The following is a 20852-nucleotide window of genomic DNA, read 5'->3' as shown; positions in this document are numbered from 1 at the left end:
CTAAACATTGGATGGTAAACTGATCATATAGTATACATACATTGACATTGTACTGTTTGGTAACAACAAGAAAGACAAACTGTCGGACTAACATTTAATAAAAACACTACATTGTCCAAGCAGTGACTGTTTTTAACTTGTTTTGGGGGTATGTTGTGGTAGTTGGGTATGTGGTTTGCTAAGAAAAAGGAGGTAGTTATACGCACATCAAGTCGCAAAATCAGCAGACTGAGAAAGAAGATATGCACGCACACTTGATCAAATGCCACAAAAAGTTATAACTCATCAAAATGTTTCGACCAGAGGTCTTCTTTTTTTGGTTGAGATTGTTACATTAAAAAAAAAAACCTGTGTTGTCAAATAAATTAAATTCGATTGTGTTTTAACTTCTTAGGGTCACCAATTTAAAGGTTCTGTGCACATTTATTTCAACACATTGGAAAAAGAGAATGTTTCAGGCCTTTATATACTGTACATCGATTTGCTTGTCACCAAAAAAATAACTCCACGTTCACACTGATGTTTTTGTCATGATTTACCTTTCTTTTGTTTAGTTATTCCTCCGTTTGGTTGCTTAATTGTGCTTTTTTATTTAAATTGTACTGTGTTCACTTTTTGTCTGCAATCTTTGCTCTTTGCTGCTGTAACACTGTAAATTTCCCCGTTGTGGGATAAATAAAGGATTATCTTATCTTATCTTATCTTTTCCTCCCTTGTGTTCTAAATTTGTGTTACCATCTATCTAGTCTTATATTTAGTCTTTGCTGTTTTATTTTGTAGTTCTTGTCCCAAGTGATTCTTGTCTTGTGTTACTTCCTCCCTTTGTCTGTTTTCCCTCCACTCTGATTGCCCTCACCAGTTTCATCTGTGTCTCATTTGTCACACCTGTGTCCAATCACTCCTTGTCTATTTAGTGTGTGCTTTACTTTCTGTGTCTATAATAACCTGTGTTCCTGTGTCCTTTGGATATTTCCCCATGTGGTTTCTAGTGTGCGGCCTCGTTTGTTTGTTATTGGGGGGCACATTTGGGATGGTTCTTTTGTTGGACATTTATTTACCAGGACTTTCAAAAGAGTAAGCTTTTGTTTTTTTAAATGAAACGTTTTTTGTTTCCTGCATTTGGGTCCTCTTCCATCTTTGTCTTTTACACATGTGACAGTTTTTCTCCTGTTAGGTCCTTGTCTGGGACACATCAGGACACATTAGTGTTTACAGTACAAAAAGTGTCAAGTATGCATCTTGGTGGTTGTTTACACTTGCATTTAGCACTGTCAGCTTGAGATCTAATTCCTACAGATGTTTTCAGAAGTAAACGCAAACAGGGTCTTATCCCTGTTTAAACTAAGCAGTCAAACATCCCTCATCTTTAATGTTGTATGCACACAATCAGCTGCACAAGCTCTATGACACTATAGTAAAACGCTCTTAATAGATACTTTTACTGGAACCATTAACTGATCTAGAAAATAATCTGACCTGGTACTCAATAACTTTTTTCATTAATTGTCACTTTCAAATACTCTGTTTAAAAAAAAAAAAGAAAATCTGAGAGATAGATTTGATATCGAGCTCTATAAAGATTCTTCATTAATTTTGTATATTTGTCAAACAAGCGGAAACATGTAGTTTTGCTGGGCAGGCATTCAGAGAGTTGGAGAAATTGTAAGATAAACACAACTGTGGTTAGGTGGTACTGGCAGAAGTCACAGGTTAATGCAGGCTCTAAACAAAATTAGTTTGATATATCTGTAAATATGAACAAACCCAAAATGGTTTATAGGGCTGAATACATCATCAGAACCAAACATTCAAAGGCAACACTTACTACACTTATACTCTAATGAGCCTTTTAAAGGTCTCAGAGCTCCCCAAAACATGTCTGTGAAGTTTCTTATTAAAAATCTATCTTGTATTTTATCATGCCCCCCCCTTTCAGCCCTGCTCAGAACAGGCTGTTTCTGTGTCTGTACCTTTAAATATGTAAATGAGCTGTGTCTGACACCACTCTCCTATCTTGAAGGGGATGTGGCTCTGGCTCTCTCGCTCCATGCCCTAATGTTTACAGTGAGAATGTGGACTTAGAGGGCGGAACAAACACCTACATGTGGGAGGGGTTACTGCCCATTGTGATCTCATGAAGGGAAACTCTGCAAAAGGCCTGTTTGAGCACACATTTTCTGAAAAGTGGAGCAGGCAAAAGACAGAGAGGATGGACTTTTCTCATATTTAAGAGAGCGACTGTATCATATTGATTCATTTCAGAATTAAGGTACAGGTTTTTTTAAATGTTGTAATGTGTATGCGTTGCAAGTTTGCATGAGAAAAAAGTTAGGTCAGCACTCACTATTTTAAATCACTGGTCAAATATACTGTCATAAAAAGAGACACCTTGGAAACAAAAAGACCTCTGTTTATTTATGAATGGTCTGAGCATGATCATTTGTTGTTATTTTGTTAGAAACACAAAAATGAAAGGTTTAAAAAAAAAAAGATGAATCCCAGATAAGCACTGTATATTTCCAGTTGTGGGTGTTATATTTAGAGCAAAAGCCCCTGAAACACTAATTTATTTATTTTTAAAGTAGAAACTAATAGGACTTAATATGTGTGTTAAGATTATTCTCTGAGAATGAAGGATTCATATCAAGACTGAAACAAACGGATACATTTTAAAAGACATAAAAAAATACATATTTTAAAATTAAATATAAATAACATTCAGTTTGGTAGTAACAGTGGCACAGGACTAGTAATAACTGTTGGTCTTACAGGATGATTCAAAGCTTTCTTCTGAGAAATGAGACCTCAGATCTGAACAACAACAGAGCCGTGACACACGCATAAAAAGGATGTGCAGGATGTGTGTCGCTGATGAAATTAAATGACCAGGAAGTGAAGATGCAGCAGAATGAGCTCCTACTCTGATGATTCAAATCCCAATTGAACAGCTGGCTCCCTCTCTGAACAGCCATTATAATGTCGTACTCGACTTCTGTTGTGTTTCTAATGAAGGGTTTGTTTCGTCGTGGCAGGACGAGATGTTAAAGATCTGCTTGATAAGATATGTTTCATATACTGCCCTTCCTACCACACAACTGCTAGCGGAGCTACATCAGATAAACATATTTAATAATGGTCAATTTAATTCAACTCAAGGTTAGAACTAAGGTTTGTGTATTCTGCTTTTTATCTCACGTTTGACTGTATCTTTCCTGTTTTTCAGGGTGTTTGAAGGCCCCAGCTTACTCAGCTTACTCAGCCAAATATAATCAACATTTGTAATGTTTTCAATGACACTTTTAATTCTAACACGACGTCTAATCTTCAACCACAAACAACTTCACAGCAATATCTTTCTGAGAAATAACCACATTTGAACCTATCAACACAGTCAGCAAACAGCCGACGAAATCACAAAAATACTTTGTTTTTACATCAAATCTGATTGAATACAACCACAGAAAACCTGGTACATTTTTTCAAACTATAAGCTCCTCCAAAAAATGCAGTTTCCTCTGAGTCTTACTATGTCAAAGCTTTGCTGATGTGCTATTGTTGGTATGAAAATCCTACATTTAGCCTTCCTTTACAAAAAACATTTGATCATCTCTGGCCCATCTCACGTTTGTTTGTTCTATCAGATGAGTGAAGAATATGTTTTGCTGAATGTTTAAGTACAAAGACATCACTTCACAAAACAATGAACATTTTACCATTTTTCAAATAAAAGAACAAAGACTGAGGTGGGATTAGCTACAAATGCTCTAAGGACATCTAATTCAATCATAAATGTGCCTTCTGTGTAAGTGGGGATAGACAAAACAATCAAGACCCCTCATAATATGCAACCCAGTAAAACACAAGCAGTAGACAAATACATTGTTTCATTTTTCAGAGAAACACACTTACATATCTGTCCGTTAGGCATAATGCTATGGCCAGTAGGAGATTTGCTTAGCTTAGCATAAATACTGTAAAAAGAGAGTTACAGCTATAGGCTGGCTCCATCCAATGTAAACAAAAATAAAGTTCACCAACAGGTTATATCAAGTTTGCATATTCATTATTGGAAATTAGGTGTGAAGACAAAACATTGTGGTTTAAGATATGGTTTTAAGCGATAAAATTATTATTAGCAACAGCACTAACAACAAGTGCAGTAAAGACACCAAGCCTTAGCTTGTACAATTGTCCTAGTGGCCACTCCTGGTATTGTATCATTGATTTTTTTTTTTTTAAAACAGCCATTCCAAAAATATTTTTTAGCAAAGACTGTCATTTTTGAATAGACATCCCCTTCAGGACATCAAGTTGTTTGTGAAATTTGAATACCTGTTTTCTTTACAAGTCGTTTGCAGAGCGTACAAACAGATTTTTGCTCATGCAGTCATCCCAATGTGGAGTCTACCGGCTGGGCGGGAGCAACATTAAAGGGCAGGAGCATCGAGCTGCAAAGAAGTGAAACAAACTATTCCACTTGTACTATGTGAGTAATGTTTAGTCATTTAACATGGTGTAATCTGTTTTTTCCACTAACTCAGCATTTGATTGATTACATATGGAGGTGTTTCTGTTGTTTTGTCTACCCCGTTGTCTCTCTGATTGATTTCACATTGTTATCGACCAAAAGGTAATACACCCGACCATCAGAGTCCTCCGCAAGGATCAGACCCAGGCATGGACGCTGCCCGCCCAGTCAAGAAGCCACCCTCGGTACCAAGCGTGGGTGATTGGCTGAATGAGAAGCAGGAGTCGAAACCTTCGGAGTAGCCCGCAGAAGACGGCGGCCGCAACAACCACGAGCGGTGACATCATAACAAAGCCTAGGATAATGAGGGCGGAGCAGCTGTTGTCGTCTAGGTAACGGCAAATGGCAGAGTTAGCGTCAAGGACCTGCAGGGGGGAAACAGAGGGGGGATATAAGAGTAGACAGAAGGATCCCAGGTGACAAAATGATCATTATGGTGTCAGCAGAACCTGTTTCTCCTCAGTTATGAAAGAATGTTAGGATTTGTTATTGAGTAGGAGAGTGTGTGTGCGTGCGTGCGTCTTCGCAGATGCTCAGGGTGCAGAAGTGGGACCATGTGGGTAGTGGGCTGTGACAGAATTTGTCCCAGCCTCCCTCCACAGTTCAGATAAGGAGTGGCTCAGTGGCTGTCAGTAACCCTCTGAGCTGTCAATCACCTGTGACAGCGAGCTGGGAGGAGGAGGCGGCCAGGAGAGAAAGAGACTGGGATAAAAGAATTGTTGAAGAGAAGGTAAAAATGTTGTGAGAAGAACAAAACAATGAATAATTAAGGAAAAAGAGGGCGGGGGCTGACATCAGATTGCATATGCGGTAAGCAGCTGGAGAATAGCATACATCAGGGTTAAACACACACGGGACAAATAAACACAAACACATTAAGCACAAGCACATTATCTCATCTGTCAGACACTCTGACATACTCACAATGATTTGATTATGTCGGAACATTTCCTATTGTAAGCTTTTTCAAAAGGAACTTTGCCTCTAACAAATATACCATAGCAACAGTCATTTTAACACGTGCTCAGAAACACACACACACACGGTCACGCCTCTGTCAAGTGCACAATGTGCTTTCACCGAGTACATTTTCCTCCTCGACGTGCTGTCTGTGTGTTTGTGCGCAGCTGGTGTTGGCACCAGATCCAACATTCCCGTCACCTCAGCGGGTCTTTCTGTTCTGTAGACAGTTCTAACCTGTTCATTCTGCACTGACATATGCTCCGTCTGCAAAGATACTTTACATCTTTTAAACAGGGTTTTTTTTAACATAACTGCTATTTTGACTAAAATATTGACACAAAATGTATGAATTATTTTTTTAATATTAAATAATCGAATTAATTAAGTGTTTAAAAACGTCTTTTGTATGATGTGTTTCATTGTTTGTACAAATTACTTTATTTTTTATACTTATTTGTAAGTTTTATGTTCTCTCTTTCACATGCTCGAAATAAAAAACTTCAATTCAATTCAAATTCTTCTGCTCCATCATACACTGCTCAGACTTCAGAAACTATGAATCATTAATAACTGAGACGACCTGTTTATCAGGCTAAAGGACCACCTGCTGTGAAGCCGGGGTGACATTTTATGACCTGTCTATGGATCCAAGGACAGATCTGTAGATCTTCTCAGCATGAATTGGCATGATGGCTAGGACTCAATATTTTCCTCATGATCTGTCTGCCTTTCAAAACATGAGGCACACCCAAATCCTCACCTCATTACAAGAATCACTCTCTGACAGGCTCTACAATTCATGCTCAGTCATTATCTGTTTGGATGAGCCTGTGGTTTAAAATGAAAACAAAACAGTCCAAATATGAGGAATAAGCCTGGACACCTTTGTCTAAATTATACTGCCAAAAAGACTCTGCCTTAAGGCCTTTTTTTTCCATCCTATACTCCCAATGCCAGTGCCAGATTTTAAGAGGGATAATCTTCCCACTCTAGGTAAATATGGTCTATCTTGCCGAAAGTATAAAGGGGAGAAGTGTGAATAGTGTAGATTCCCTCTTTTGTTGATTATTTGTGAACATACTGTCAGGAGTTGCACTTATTACAACTATGTGACTTGGGGGCAGCAGAAAAAAGCTACAAACACATTACATTCATTTTGATGTGGAAAATGTGTCAGCAAACAGAACTTCATCTGGAGTCATGTTGGGTTAATCTGATGAACATTAAGTTTGCAGCACTCTCCTTTTAGTTCCGTTGTGCTTTTTTACCAATTCCCTAGGGAAACGTTTGGCTCCTAAGCGACTTCTCCACAAGGTTCACAATTAACTCCACTACTGTAATACAGCCTCCACACTCCACACTCTCCACAACTTTGTGCAGAAATTTATGTAGAAAAAGTTGCTCCGCCGTGTTCCTACTTGCATACAGAATTTGTTGGTTTTAATCTGCACAACAGATTGTTATCTCAGTCTACTTGGCAGATAAAACAGACAGCACATAAAAAGTATTAAAAAGTTATAAATTATGAACTACATTTATATCATGTTATTTTGCATTGTGTAAGCACTATACTGCTGGAGTTAGTGGTAAACAACATCCTCTGTGTCTAACATCTTACTGGTGGGCCTGTCCCAGTCAAACAGTACCTCAGCTAATGCAGTTTTTTTTACATGTCGCTCAGTTGCAGACTGATATTTATTATATTAAATCCTATCAGTGGTTCAGCTGTCAATACCAGTCAGGGGCGTATCCAGAGGGGTGACATGGGCCATCCTAGAAATGTGATGCCACCCCATGTGCCACGCCAAAAAGCCTAGATTGTGATTGGCTATTTTCCCTATCGGAAGCGGGGCTTATTTTAAAACCAACTATTAGGCATTTTTTTTGCAAAGGTGGATAGGAAAGTAATACACACTGTCATACTTGCAATGAACTTACTGGCAGTCTGTCAGGACCAAAATATTGCAACTTAGACAGTACAGTAGTTTGCATGAACTTTTGAAGTCCTACATTAAATTGTGACTTTGAAACACAGGCCTATATATCTTCTTTTTGTGTCATTAAAAAATTAAGCTAATGTTGCCATTATTTCGTGACCCCGGACACAAACTTTTCAAACTCCGCCCCTCTGGCAGGCGTTACAGATCACTTTACGCCAAAACAACCCGTCATGAGAACAGTTTCTTCCCCCAGGCTGTCACTCTGATGAACGCTAAACAGTCTCAGAGTGTCAGACCTGCTGCTGTGAAGTAACTCTAAACCAACCATCACTGTGAATATACATATATGTATATATATATATTATTTCATTTAAATGATAATATACACACACTTATTTATGTAAATACTGTAATTGACATCTTAATTGACCAATCTGTCACGTAACTGCATTTTACTTATTATCATGTTACTTCAGCATCTTTTGCACTATTCACCACTGCACTGTTTCATATTTAGTCATGTAAATATTAGTCTTTTCTTATTATGTTTATTGTTGATATTTAATGTTGGACCTGTACATAAGAGAGCACAGTTCACCAAAGTTAAATTCCTTGTGTGTGTAAACATACCTGACCAATAAATCTGATTCTGATTCTGATATGAAGTAGAAATGATGTGTGAGGTTAGAAAGGGTAAATAACTGATATTTATTTGTGAGTTTGTTCATTCATCATACTTCGGGCCACCCCTGTATTAGTCAGTGTCCCAGATGGGCCACCCCTGTATTAGTCAGTGTCCCAGATGGGCCACCCCAGTCAAAAGGGTCTGGACATGCCCCTGATACCAGTATCCTAGTCAGTACCCCATATGCACAAATAACAGAGAACATCTCTTAACTGGAGCCCACAGTTCTGTGTGAACTCACCCTGGAGTGGCAGAGGAAGCCGACATAAAGCAGCAGCATGGCAGGCAGCAGCACCACGGAGAAGACCATGACAAGGAGAAGAGCGCTGGCTAAAACCACACACAGGTTCCAGAGGACGAGACCCGCCCCGCACGCCACACAGCCACATCGACCCCGCCGACTGCCCCACGCACTGCCCCCACTGTGGGCCACGGGCGGGGGCAGCATCTTCACTCCCTCCCCCATCCAAAGCTCTTCCTCTTTCTCCTCCTCGCCAGAGCCCCCGTCATCCAGGTCCACATCCATACCACACATCCTGGAGCGACATACAAACAGAGAGGACACGCATTAGTGATTTATCAATTGGGATACAATGAGATGCAGAGTGATGTTGTGTTGCTGTTGAAGACTCACTGTGCATCCTCAGAAGGCATGACTGTGCATATCTAAGTATTTAAGTGATTTGAAAAAAATCTGTATTAAAGTGATTCAAAGCTTTTAAAATGTCATTTCTCAGCTTATAATTAATAGAATCACACAACAAAAACATGAGTAGGTTATTTTATTTCCATTCTGGATTCTGTTTGACACTCTGCTTTTATTTTGTTTGCCCACATGGTGAAACCTTAAATAAGAATATTAAGACACATACAGAACTCTGCCCTCTCACTGTCCTTAAGCAGACAATACCTCATCAGGCTATTTAAATGTGGAACCTGTAGGCTAGTCTCCTGTCGCATCACACACACACACACACACACACACACACACACACACACACTCTCTCTCTCTCTCTCTCTCTCTCTCTCTCTCTCTCTCTCTCTCACACACACACACACACACACACACACACACACTCTCTCTCTCTCTCTCTCTCTCTCTCTCTCTCACACACACACACACACACACACACACACACACACACACACACACACTCTCTCTCTCTCTCTCTCTCTCTCTCTCTCACTCACACACACACACACACACACTCACACACACACACACACACACACACACACACACACACACACACACACACACTCTCTCTCTCTCTCTCTCTCTCTCTCTCTCTCTCTCTATCTCTCTCTCTCTCGCTCTTTATCTGTCTACACATCTCTCCGGGTCGATCTGATCGATTAGGAGCTTTGTCACTAAAGCCCGGATGCCAATAAGATTCTTTGTGAGGTGAAACCTTTTAACCCTAGAATGACCTGCAGCTGAGCTTAGACCAGAACCAGAGATGGTAACGTCACACTGGATAGAACTCATGTTTTGCTCCTCTCAGAGCTGTCTCAGCAGTTTGATAAAAACCAATAGGTTTTCGATTTGCTTTTTGTTCTTTTGGCTTTACCGAGTAGTTATTTTTCAATTTTAGCTTTTTCATCGTTACGCTGCTTTTCTGTCAAGAAACTGTGACAACATGTATTCTTGACCACTAATTAATTTGCCTTTGCATCCTATTGGCTACAAAACATGATACGAATATTAGTTGCCTACCTCCAAGAACAAATCCCGTCAATTTTTCCGGTGTTTTTGTTGAATTCTTCTCCCGCTGATCGACCTGCAGCTTTTAGTTTCAGTGTAAAACAAAAAGAATATCTATGGAGCCAGTAATAATAATGCCAGTTATTTAAAAAAACAGGGAGAAAGCAGGTGTAAGTTGAAGCCAGCGCTGCAGTAGTGAAGATGCTTTGAGGAGCCTCTGCGCGTCTGAACCAACCCGGGCCGCGCGTACAGAGCGCGCTCACGCGGTAATACAACAAGTTGATTTACAAGCACAACATGCAAATATGAGGGACAAAAAATGACTGAAGTATGAATAAATTAATACATTAATAAATAAATAAATGTTGGGAGAAATTCATACAATAATGTATAAATAATTAAATAAATGCATCAATAAATATATAAATAAATATATAAATGCTGAAAACAATACATCAATGAATAAATAATAAATACACTTTGTTAATGAAAAAGGCTATTTATATATTTTTACATGTATTTATTCATTTATTAGCGTATTTCTACAGTTATATATGTATCAATGCATACATTTCCACATTAATTGAGTTATTAATTTATTTCCGTATTTTTACATTTACACATCTATTTATTTTTATTTGCAAAATATATGCATATATTTATTTATATATTTATTTATATATGAATTGTTGCATTTATTTATATATATTTATTTATTTATATATTTATTGATACATTTATTTAATTATTTTTTTATTTATACATCATTGTATGCATTTCTCCCAACATTTATTTATTTATACTTTAGTCATTTTTTGTCCCTCATAGAAAAAACCAGTCTGCCCTAAAAGTACAAAATACACTAAATGAAAGGTGAAACTAATGAATGAAAGTGATGTAAAGGATTTAGAAAGGCTATGTAGGGTATACAGAATGGATCCATTTAAAGTATTGACTCTTTTTTTAGATGGTGTACAGGTCATATAGCTCCAGGTCCAGGGTAGCCTACAGTCTCTACACTGTTACAGAAAAGAAAGGTCATGTTAAGGGTGTGAAAGACGTTTAACCGAAGACAACATTTAAAAAAAATGAACCTAGGTAGTAACCTAGGTTCCTAACCCTAACCCTTTAACAATAGCTAATAAAAAGGTATGCCTCCTAAATGAGGCTATGGTTGCTTGTAGCCTAAACCTGCTCCTTTTCTCTTTCCAGTTAAGTGACATTTGCTATAGAACAAATAATGCATTTCAGATCAGTCAGATTATCAGATAACATCTTAGGAAAATGAGTTTCATTTGCATTACAATTGAGTCACAGGCTGTAAAGAGTCCCTGTCTGTACCTCTCCAACAGATGGAAATAATATAATAATCACCCAAAATTGTATAGCCAGAAAACATGTATCTCTTTAGATGGGAAGAAGTGAGAGGTGGTGAAGATGATAAGCATCAGGGCAAAATCCCCTAAAAAAAAAGTGAAATAAAACTAACAGCTTGATAAACAAGTTGATAAAGACAATCAGCTCGAAAACCCCCAAAAATGTTCCTCTGAGTTTCTCCCTCTGCCGTCGGCCTTCCAACGGTCTCGGAGAGTTGTCAGCTGTGCAGCCAGGAGATAAGAGGATGATCGATTTGTTTTGCAGCACAGACAGACAGTCAACCTTTTCACTGCTCAGATTTAATTACACAGAACAAGAGAACTAAGATGGATGGATATGGGACTGCAAAATGAAAGAAAAAGATATTGTCTGGAAGAGGAGATAGAGATGAGGGAGAGATTGTTAACGGGGAGAAGAAGGTGGGGGTGAGGTGGGTGTGCTTGGTTTGTTTGTCTGGTTTGAGAAGCTGAAAAGTTGAGAGGTGTGCAGTAAATGTAACCACTCTAGACTTTTACCTGTAACATCTGCTGACATCTGCTGGACTCTCTGTGAACTTTAGACGAGGTACTAACAGAAACTGAATCTTTTCTGGCAGCCACTTCAATCACTTCTCTACAGTTGTGTCCTCCAGTCTTTCTTCATTTGTTCGACTTTTATGAGGAATTCAGTTTACATAAACCCAGCAGACCATGAGATAACCATCTTTATGTGTTTCCATCAAGCTGTCCACCCCTGATTCTGTCCCCCTGTGCCTCAGGCAACGCACGAGGTCACTCACCATCCATTTACTGAACAGCATCCTGCCGGTTGCCATGGCAATTCCCATTAGACCATTGTTATCAGTTTGTCTTTCTATCTATATGCCCCTACTATAGCTTTATTAGATGCCACCATGTCCCTATGAATTAATTGTATTTATTGAGGCGTTCCTGTTATTAGTTACATCATGTCAGCATTCCACAACACCAAAGTCTTATTTCACACCCAGATTGCAAAACTTATTTCCTTCTTCAGGTCTGACATTCTCTAGAAATGTATGCAAAGGGTTTGTGGAAATAACTTTGTCATTTAGAAGTTAATACAGGTAAAATTAGGATTTTATGGGGGTGGGGAGGGTGGGGGGGGCAGCTCCTTTCAAACCCAGGAAAAGTGCACTTATAATTAGTAGTGTCATTCTTTTCTTCATAAATTTGGATTCTATATGTTGGCTCCTGCTGGTTTCATTCAGATTGAATCAACTGCCTAGTGAGCCCAGTGTGTAAATCTAACATCTTTTAGTTTTTACCATATATTACACTCTGATACAAGGAGAAGTGGTACAGAAATGAATGGCATTTAAATACAGAGTTATCTGAATATTTGTTACATTTTGGGTGTTGTATTTTTGTTTACTCTCTACTGCATCTTTTGTGACATTGGTCCAATTTATCAGATCCAATTTTGAAGCTTAAAATTGGAGAAATTAAACAACTCTTGTGTTGTTTTGTTTGCTCTCACTGGAGCAATTTTTCATTGTACTTCAAAAGGATGGGTTCTTATGTTTTTTGATTTGATGGTGACTGTGATCATTTCTCTCTATTTTGGCAGTAAAGACATCACTTCCTAAAATGACTCTAGTGTTTGAGATGAATACAAAGCCAGCAGTCAGCAGGTCCATCATGTGTTTCTCTCTCTCTAAGTACACGCTGTCTGTAGAACTACAAAAAGTGAATTATGTTGTTGTTTTTAAATGTTACTCTGTGAGAAACTTTGTTTTACTGAACTATAGTTTAAAGGCTTTCTATGTGATTTTTCACACTTAAATATAATATAAATCAAGTATATCCTCTGAAAATAACTCTGTGAGTCATGACTGTCTACAATGGGTGTAACACCCGAGTCCCACTGTCTGTGATGTTTTCAGAGTTTTCAGAGTCCTATCTTCAGTTTGTTTACATCGCCAGGACGGCCGGCTGACTCCTCCCCTCGTGTATAAAAGTTGTTTAATTGAGGGACTAGAGAAAAGAAGAATAACATACTGTACTCACTGCTTAACTGTGTTTCTAGATCACGATCATTTCAGGTAAATTTACATGCAGTGTGAAGATACGAGCATAATAAAGAGTGCTAGCATTAGCATGCTAACACAACAATGCAGCGCAAGTTGTTTGTTGTTCAGAGCTAAAGTCTGTGAGGAATAATAACAGCAACAAAATCCCTCCTGAAAAGTACACACTGAATGTCTGTATTGTTTTAAGAAGAATGCATGAACAGGTGAAAGCAAAACTTTCTCTTTGCCTTTCCATCACAGCATCATACTTCTTCCTTGCTCAGTATGATCAGACTGGGGCCAATGAAGAAGCAACAGAAGTGTTTTTTTCCCATCATGCAGATCTAAGTGGTACCGAAACCTACAACTTTGTCTTTGGCAAAAACCCACATAGTAATAAAGACACAGCCTTAATTTAACAAACAATGAGAGGAAGCTGTTGCACATAAAATGTGAGCAAGTTTTTTATTTGTATGGATATAATTAAATACAAAAATTGTCTTTCATGACAACAATGGGATTTATTGCATTAAAGTAGATTAAGCAAAATGAGACAGCTTTTCAACAGACTGTAGTTTTGTCGTATGCACACATATGCTGTTAAATCGGAAAACAAAGGAGTGCAAAGGCTGCTGTGTTTCTGTCTGGGTTTATATACAATAGAGTGTGAACTGATAGCATGACTTTGTGAGTGTGTGTGAAGCCTTATTTTTAAAGTGCCTTTACAATACTACAGAGAATAAAGAGGGCAGAGCAGAGGAGCAGAGTGACAGAGAGAGTCACACCTACCCTCCATCTGATGTGTGTGGTAGTGTGTGGTGGTCTGTGTGTGCATGAGCATGCTTCTTAGGGTGCAAGTCTGAAGGGGGCAGAGGGTGGGACTGGGCACCACTGAGGGTGTCAGATAGAGTGGGGACCTCAAGAACGTTGTCTGCTGAATACAGCTGCATCACCGCCCCCTCCTGGCCACCTTCCTTACTGCAAGACTGGCAGCTGCAGTGGAAGATCCTCTCCACCAACTTATCCACATGAGGAGACTCTGCACCCGGGCATTCCAGAGTAACCTGGTTACACACATGCAATTCAATATTTACACACACATACACACGCACACAAAAAAATGAAGCGCTTTTGTTACACACAACAAAGTCAAAGGCTTATTTGCCTCTAAATATGTTTTTTTTGGGGTTATTTTTTATTTATTTTAACACAATTTAGCTTTTTGTTTTCATGCACAATACATACATTTTGTACTGCCTTTTTCATTTTTTTTGTTGATTTTCATTCTCAGCACTGTGACCTGTGTGACCTTGTGTTTAATGCATGTATGCAAACTTAGTTCCCTTTAAAATACGTTAATGTGAACTGTCCTGAACAGTTCTGAACTGGAGATGCCTTTGGGAGAAGAGGTGAAACATCTTCAGGATCGTCAACCAGTCCAGTTGCCTTTGGCTCAAGCTTCAAATTTACCACGACCTGGATGACTGAGAACCCCTTTACACAGACAAGTTACTTCATAATTAATCCAAATTATATTTTGTGTCCTGCCCTGCAAAAAAAGTGATGACGTACAAAAAAAAAGTTGAGTGAACTCTAGTATCTATTGACTCTTGAATTAAAAAAATATTTTGACAAAGAATATAATAGTTTTTTTTATTCTAATTAATTTACTTTTAATGAATGAGTGAGGGAAAGTCACGCAACTATAATACTCTTTTGGTGTATGGGAGGTACTTTTATTTATTTACAAAATGATATTTCATGTTTTTCAGACCTTTCTTTCTGAGGAAGAGTTCTATTTGTTGTTATATGTACATGCTGCTGTATGATAAGGATGACATTGTGAATGTAGTTGTATGTTGTTGTTGTTGTTGTTGTTGTTGGTTCCATATCTATCAGATACTTACTACTTGTTTATTTTTCTTCTTTGCTTTTTTGAGATAAAACTTTACATTGAAGATGGAGTAAAGAGGTGTTGAGAAAAACTTAATATGGATTAAAGAGAAAATATATCAAATATTAATATCCAAAGCTCAGTGTAGCACAAGCTCTTCTCACACAACTACCCCTAAAAGTGACTTTACGGAATTAACATGATCATTCAGCAGTTTTACCAAAAATCTACCACCAGTGCCAAACCAGCGTGGAGCAGTATCCCCTTTCCCGAGAAACAACTTTGTTTTGTTTCATACTGAATTTACTTTAAAGTCCTGCAACAACAATCACAACCAGAGACATAAACATCCACTTCCAGATAATTTGAATGAAGGTGAGACTACAGATGCACTTTCCCTGGCCTTTATCTTGCAACAAAAATAGAAAGTCATTTAACTGATCTATCAGGTAACAACAGTTCACTCCAGCGGATGCAATATTTTCCACTGAAACATGAGGCGACCTCACCTGTGGTCCCACCCGCCTAGCCCAACCTGGCAGCTTTCCAAACTACATACACCTCACCACAAAGCCTTTGTTGTCGCAAGACTGGATTCCTTCAGGCTGAGAAGGACAATGAGCGCCAGAGGAATATCAAATACAGGCTTAATGTTCATGCAGAAAACTAATAAAAATTCCTGGGCTCGATGTTCGCCAGCGAGCAGTGATTGCCATCTTTTATGTTGGAAACTTGTGGTTTTAGTGCGAGTTCAACAAGTCGGTGTTGCTGTGTGCTTGCTACATGAGCTAATGTGCAATAACTCTTACCACTTCCCACTGTGTCTGGGCAGGCATGCAGGAGTCACAGTGCACCAGAGACTCTGTGGACTGTGGGAATGTGTTGGGGACGCTGTAGCTGAAACACTGGCCCAGGCAGGCTCTGTGAGGAGGACAGAGAGCATTATTTTCAAACAGACACAGGATGTTCATGCCTGTGGAAGAAAGAGTTCGGGATGTTTGGTAACCCCAGGCTAAACACATAATCACTTGTCCTGTTATTCATAAATGTTAGGTGAAGCCCTGGACAACTTGAATCCTGTTTGGTGACTATGTGTCCTTGTACAACTACTTTCCTTTTAAACATGGGAAGCAATGAGGAAGGGAAGGAAAGAATACATGACTGGTTTTATTTTGTGTGTTGTGTTCATTGATTACAGTTCATTACCCTGACATTGTCATCAACTAAGCTGTTAAAACACATCACCGACCCATACTGTTGCACCTGGTTCATTTACATAAACATGGTGGCACAAACTGCTGCTGAAACTACTCATTTGAGGAACAAATCAACTTGAAATAATCCTCAATAAAGGCAACATTTTCTTCTGTTTGAGTCGGCAAAGCACTGAAGTTTTATTGTCTTTGTTTGAAAAATTCCAGCATTCATGACCAGTTTCAAATATTACTTTGGAACAAAGAGGCCTGTTAATCTTTTTCAAACTTCCCATATGTTTCTACTAAATGTTGGTTATTGGTGATAACAGAAAACACTGTCTACAACATGCAAAATAAATGTAATGTGGATTTTGAAGTAGCAGCTCTGATTCTCTGAAGGAAGCACAAAACTGAGGATACATTCTATTGACAGCCACACATCGCTGGTATAGATTCACTGTTTCCAGCAGCACTGAGAGATGGTCAGACAGAGAGGGCCTTCATCCTGACCTGTTTTGAATAGAGCGAGGCTGACATCCCGTGTGCCCGACTATCTGTGTGATGTTCTTGGCTTCGCACCAGGCGCTCTTGTCAGGGAACAGCGCCAGACGGTTGATGTGTGCAGGCGGTGCCGCTGAATACAGTGCAAACAGTGCGCAGCAAATCTGAATCCTCCACATGACTGCACCTAAAGGGGCAGAAAACCACTGTGTGTTCACAGCTCCGTTAACCCTCGTTCTAGACAAAGCACTCAGTGAAATACAGTCACGAAATCTCCTAATTTTCATTTTTGTATGCGAGTGAGAATATGGTCTTTCTTGACTATTCATACAAAACTGACCTTTGCATATCCCTGCATCATTGGATGACAACTTCCTGGTGTTTGGCAAGTTCACTTTTGTCCAATTACCATATTATACTATTTTGAATTATGAAAAGAGAAAATGTATATGGATCTGAATCACCAGATAAGTTTATTCTGTTCCCAAAGAGACAATATAATGGTCTGCTGCTTATACCCACCTGACTGATAAGTCTGCCGCCCAGTGTTTCACCCTCCTCTAAAAATGCCTAAACCAGTCACGTCATTTACAACCTACAAAATCGTTTTCTCCTGCTGCTTGTAAAAAAGTGTCTTGAGGTCACCCACAGACTTTTTTTGCACACTTTTCAGCTTATCCCTGTGCCTCTGACACCACCCACAAAAAGCTATATATCCTTTAATATTGTATACAGAAAATTAAAAATAAAGAAGACTGCTGGGATGTGATTTTGTGAGGGGGGGAGTGTTTAATAAATATCTATTTTTCCCCTCTTTTGATCAGAATCAAGTGTTTAGACTATGGACAAAGAGTGACTAAACCAAGGACTCTCACAGAGAAAAGACTGGAGTCTTGATAGGAAATCTTCTTATTGAATCATAGTTGGGCTTACAGACAACAAAAAATAGTTTGCAGACGTTTTAGTCCATCTTGGACTCTCTTTGGTGCAAATGAGGCATGTGTGTTCACACGTGCACCTGTGGGTGTGAACTATCGATCCACAGTCTGGGCACCCTCTGAATATTAATGTTTCCGGGGTAACGCGTTACTGTAACTTGACGTTACTTCTATTAACATTGTTTTCCTGCATAGCCTACTTTAAATAGCTGAAGTTGCCATGTCGGAGTTTGAATTGTGTTTAAAGGCAAGCTTCGTTGGCGTCACTTAATTTTCTTAAAGGGTAGGCTAACGGGTGAAACCCCAAAACGAAGGTAGCCTCAATAAGTCTAGTAGCTCTCCTTAATCTCCCACGTTTCACTTCAACTAAGCCATATAGCTTGGTCGAAAAGAATTTCCGGATTGTTACCGGCGATTTTCCTTTTAATGGGTTACCAAGGTGGTAGAGTCTGCAGCCTTCATGTCGTTAAATAGGAAAGGTAAAGCAAGCCAACCCGGATAAAAATCTTAAAGTAGGGAAGAAAAAATGAGAATGTAACGTGCACCCTTTGAAAAATGGTCATCAAGCGTAACTCTCAACAGGAGTATCCTATCAATAACGTTACTATACAGAGGCTACAACTAATAACGCCTAATTTAAGTAGGCCTACTTTCTGATGAGCCCCAGCAGCAGGACACTTCCACCGGGACACTTACCACCTCTCATCGATCCCGGGGAAACAGCCTATTCGCACTGCGTAACGTCCTGCTGAGCAGAGTCCCCCTCACCAAAATCTGGACACGGGCCCCAAAGAACCAGAGGATGGGGCTCGTCGTCGGATATCACCGTGCACTTCAAATGAAAGGAAAGTATGAGCACTTTGTTCGTGGCGAGAATAAATCCGAGCCAAGGCTGTCATAAAACAGTTACATCATCCGGAAAGAAAAAGAAGCGTCCGTCCGGTGGGGAAGGATGGGGAGATGGCGAAGGTTGTGCGCACTATCTCATCTCCCGAGTCCATCAGCTGCAGGCCGTCCCCTCCCCTTGTTCTCTCCCCGTCCTCTGTTAAATTCCCATGTAAGTCCAATGAAAAACACTTTCCAACTTGTTGCTTTTTGTTGTAAAATTCTCTTGCAGGGGTTAGGCGCGGCTGAGCACTCATACAGGGGTCCTGCTGTGCTGGTTCTGGACGAGAGAAAACGGGGAGGGAGGGTAAAGCTGGGAAGGTTTTAAATGTTTCCCAAAGTAGGAGCGAGGCGAGAGCGCAGATCAGATTTACAGGACAAAAATGCAAATAAAACAAAGATTTTATTATTGTACACATAGGGTACGCCTTTGGCATTATAGCCTACTTGACTAACATGTGGTTTTGGACTTTTAAATTAACACACTTATAACACTGTGATAGTCCATCATAAACTGGAAAACAGATGTGGACCAATGCTCTAATTCTTTTCCCCAAAACGTTTTTCTTCAAATTAAAATCACAAGTTGAAATCATATGAAAAGCCTTTTACTTAACCCTAAACTCATGACTACTTGATTTAATAAAAGCCCCCAGTGTGTTTGAAAGGAAAACACATCCTTGTGTTGCTGAAAGACATAATGTCCTTTGGGTTTGCTGACTTTTCAGCCTTAAAAATAAAATTCATCAAGGAATATTGGGCCTGCCTCAAAGGCAAATGAATATGATGCCTCTGTCAGCTAGTAAATGTTAATGTCTGTTCTTGCTTAAATCAGTAGCTTTTAGTGGATGAAAAAGTCCTCAGATCCTCAAAGACATACACACACTACACAATCTAACTACGTGGAGAGCCTTAGAGTCAAAGTTATATAAAAAAGTTTATTTTAAGCAATTTAAAGTTACTTTAGTTTGACTACATTTCAGTAGCAAATTGACTTTAAAAATGACCACATACCCTTAAAATCATGTGGGATTATGGAGAACAATGAACTGTTATACATAAAGTTATTAAGCAGTATATTATAGGCCTTTGACTTCTTAGTGTAACTTAGCTTACACATGAACACATCAGCATTGATAAAAACCTAAAGACATAAAAGTATAATTATCATTCATTTTTTTCACGATGTAATGTTAGTAACTATTAAGTCAATTAATGGATAACACATTCACTGGAGGACAGCCTTCTGATTGGTATTTTAAACTACCTCAATAAATGGTACTCATGAGCAATTTTTCAACAGTGAACAACAGTCTCAAATTGTCCAGAAGTATAGTCCTTCATGAAATTATCTGATTTCCACCCGAGGTATACTCAAGGCTTATTGGCTCCTCTGAAGGTACCATCAGAAGCAGCACACATTGCACACCTGGTCTTATAATTCAGGCCAGAAATTCACCAATAGTTCTGAGCCTTTAGATCACCAATGTGATAAGGACACATTTCAATCCTAATCATGATTCATCACATAGAATTTTCAGACAGGCACAGACAGGTATGATCTATTGTTTTTTTGACAGTGTCACTGCCCCCCACCCCCACCCCCCAACACACCTCATTCCTGCACTCCATCCTAATCCTACCAGCACAGCAATGCTTACAGGTGTTCAGCCTGGCTCCTGTCCATAAGTACCCATATCGGTTTCATGCTTCACTTGCAAACAAATATGTTAATGGAAGGTGACGAGTGACGTGGCTCAATATCTTACATTACTTATTATGTGCTTGCATTGCTGAGAAAACTGTTTCTGTAGAGAGGGGAAAAATGAGTATGTGTGCATGCACCAATGTTTTCTTTGATGTGAGAGTGTAAACCATGTGTTGTGTTCAGAGTGCAAAGTGCAGAACTCACCTGTTTGTAATAAGACCAAGTTCTGGGCCAGAAATGGCATTCCTCTGCATTCCAAGGATTGTGCTTCACCAAGGGGCTGGATAAATGTGTGTGTGTGCACGCTCACACAAACAATCTGTCTTCTCTCCTTGCAGGCCCATGAAACCAAACATAAGTCATCAATCACACTCCAAAGAATCTTGCCAAAACAACACCGTTACTGAATACACAAAAGGTAAGAGACTGCTCCTTATATGGGGACTGTATGTCACAGAAACAGATAGTCACAGGAAAAAATATCAAATTCATGCAGTACAGAA

The 20852-nt window shown here is 39.2% G+C and overlaps 2 protein-coding genes and 1 long non-coding RNA gene across 3 annotated transcripts; 1 reads left to right on the top strand and 2 right to left on the bottom strand.

Annotated features, from left to right (window-relative positions):
- Positions 1-984: 984 nt before the first annotated feature.
- Positions 985-4736, top strand: LOC132977431 (uncharacterized). The gene is made up of 3 exons (XR_009673821.1): positions 985-1074; positions 4349-4486; positions 4631-4736. It is a non-coding gene; the product is annotated as an uncharacterized LOC132977431 (long non-coding RNA).
- On the bottom strand, positions 4481-10060 carry LOC132977427 (transmembrane protein 88). The gene is made up of 3 exons (XM_061041978.1): positions 9834-10060; positions 8358-8652; positions 4481-4893 (listed from the first exon to the last, which is right to left on the bottom strand). The coding sequence occupies exons 2-3, from the start codon at positions 8649-8651 to the stop codon at positions 4666-4668; spliced, it is 522 nt and encodes a 173-aa protein (XP_060897961.1). The 5' UTR covers position 8652; positions 9834-10060; the 3' UTR covers positions 4481-4665.
- A 3618-nt stretch (positions 10061-13678) lies between these two features.
- Positions 13679-18939, bottom strand: nbl1 (NBL1, DAN family BMP antagonist). Its single transcript, XM_061041977.1, has 4 exons — positions 18453-18939; positions 16828-17005; positions 15931-16042; positions 13679-14291 (listed from the first exon to the last, which is right to left on the bottom strand). Exons 1-4 carry the CDS (start codon positions 18460-18462, stop codon positions 14013-14015), a joined length of 579 nt encoding a protein of 192 aa, XP_060897960.1. The 5' UTR covers positions 18463-18939; the 3' UTR covers positions 13679-14012.
- Positions 18940-20852: the final 1913 nt, after the last annotated feature.

Source organism: Labrus mixtus, chromosome 7 (assembly GCF_963584025.1).
Source record: "Labrus mixtus chromosome 7, fLabMix1.1, whole genome shotgun sequence".
In the NCBI taxonomy this organism is placed as follows: Eukaryota; Metazoa; Chordata; class Actinopteri; order Labriformes; family Labridae; genus Labrus; species Labrus mixtus.
The sequence above is the reverse complement of the archived record's forward strand: the minus strand, read 5'-3'. Positions and strand labels throughout refer to the sequence as shown.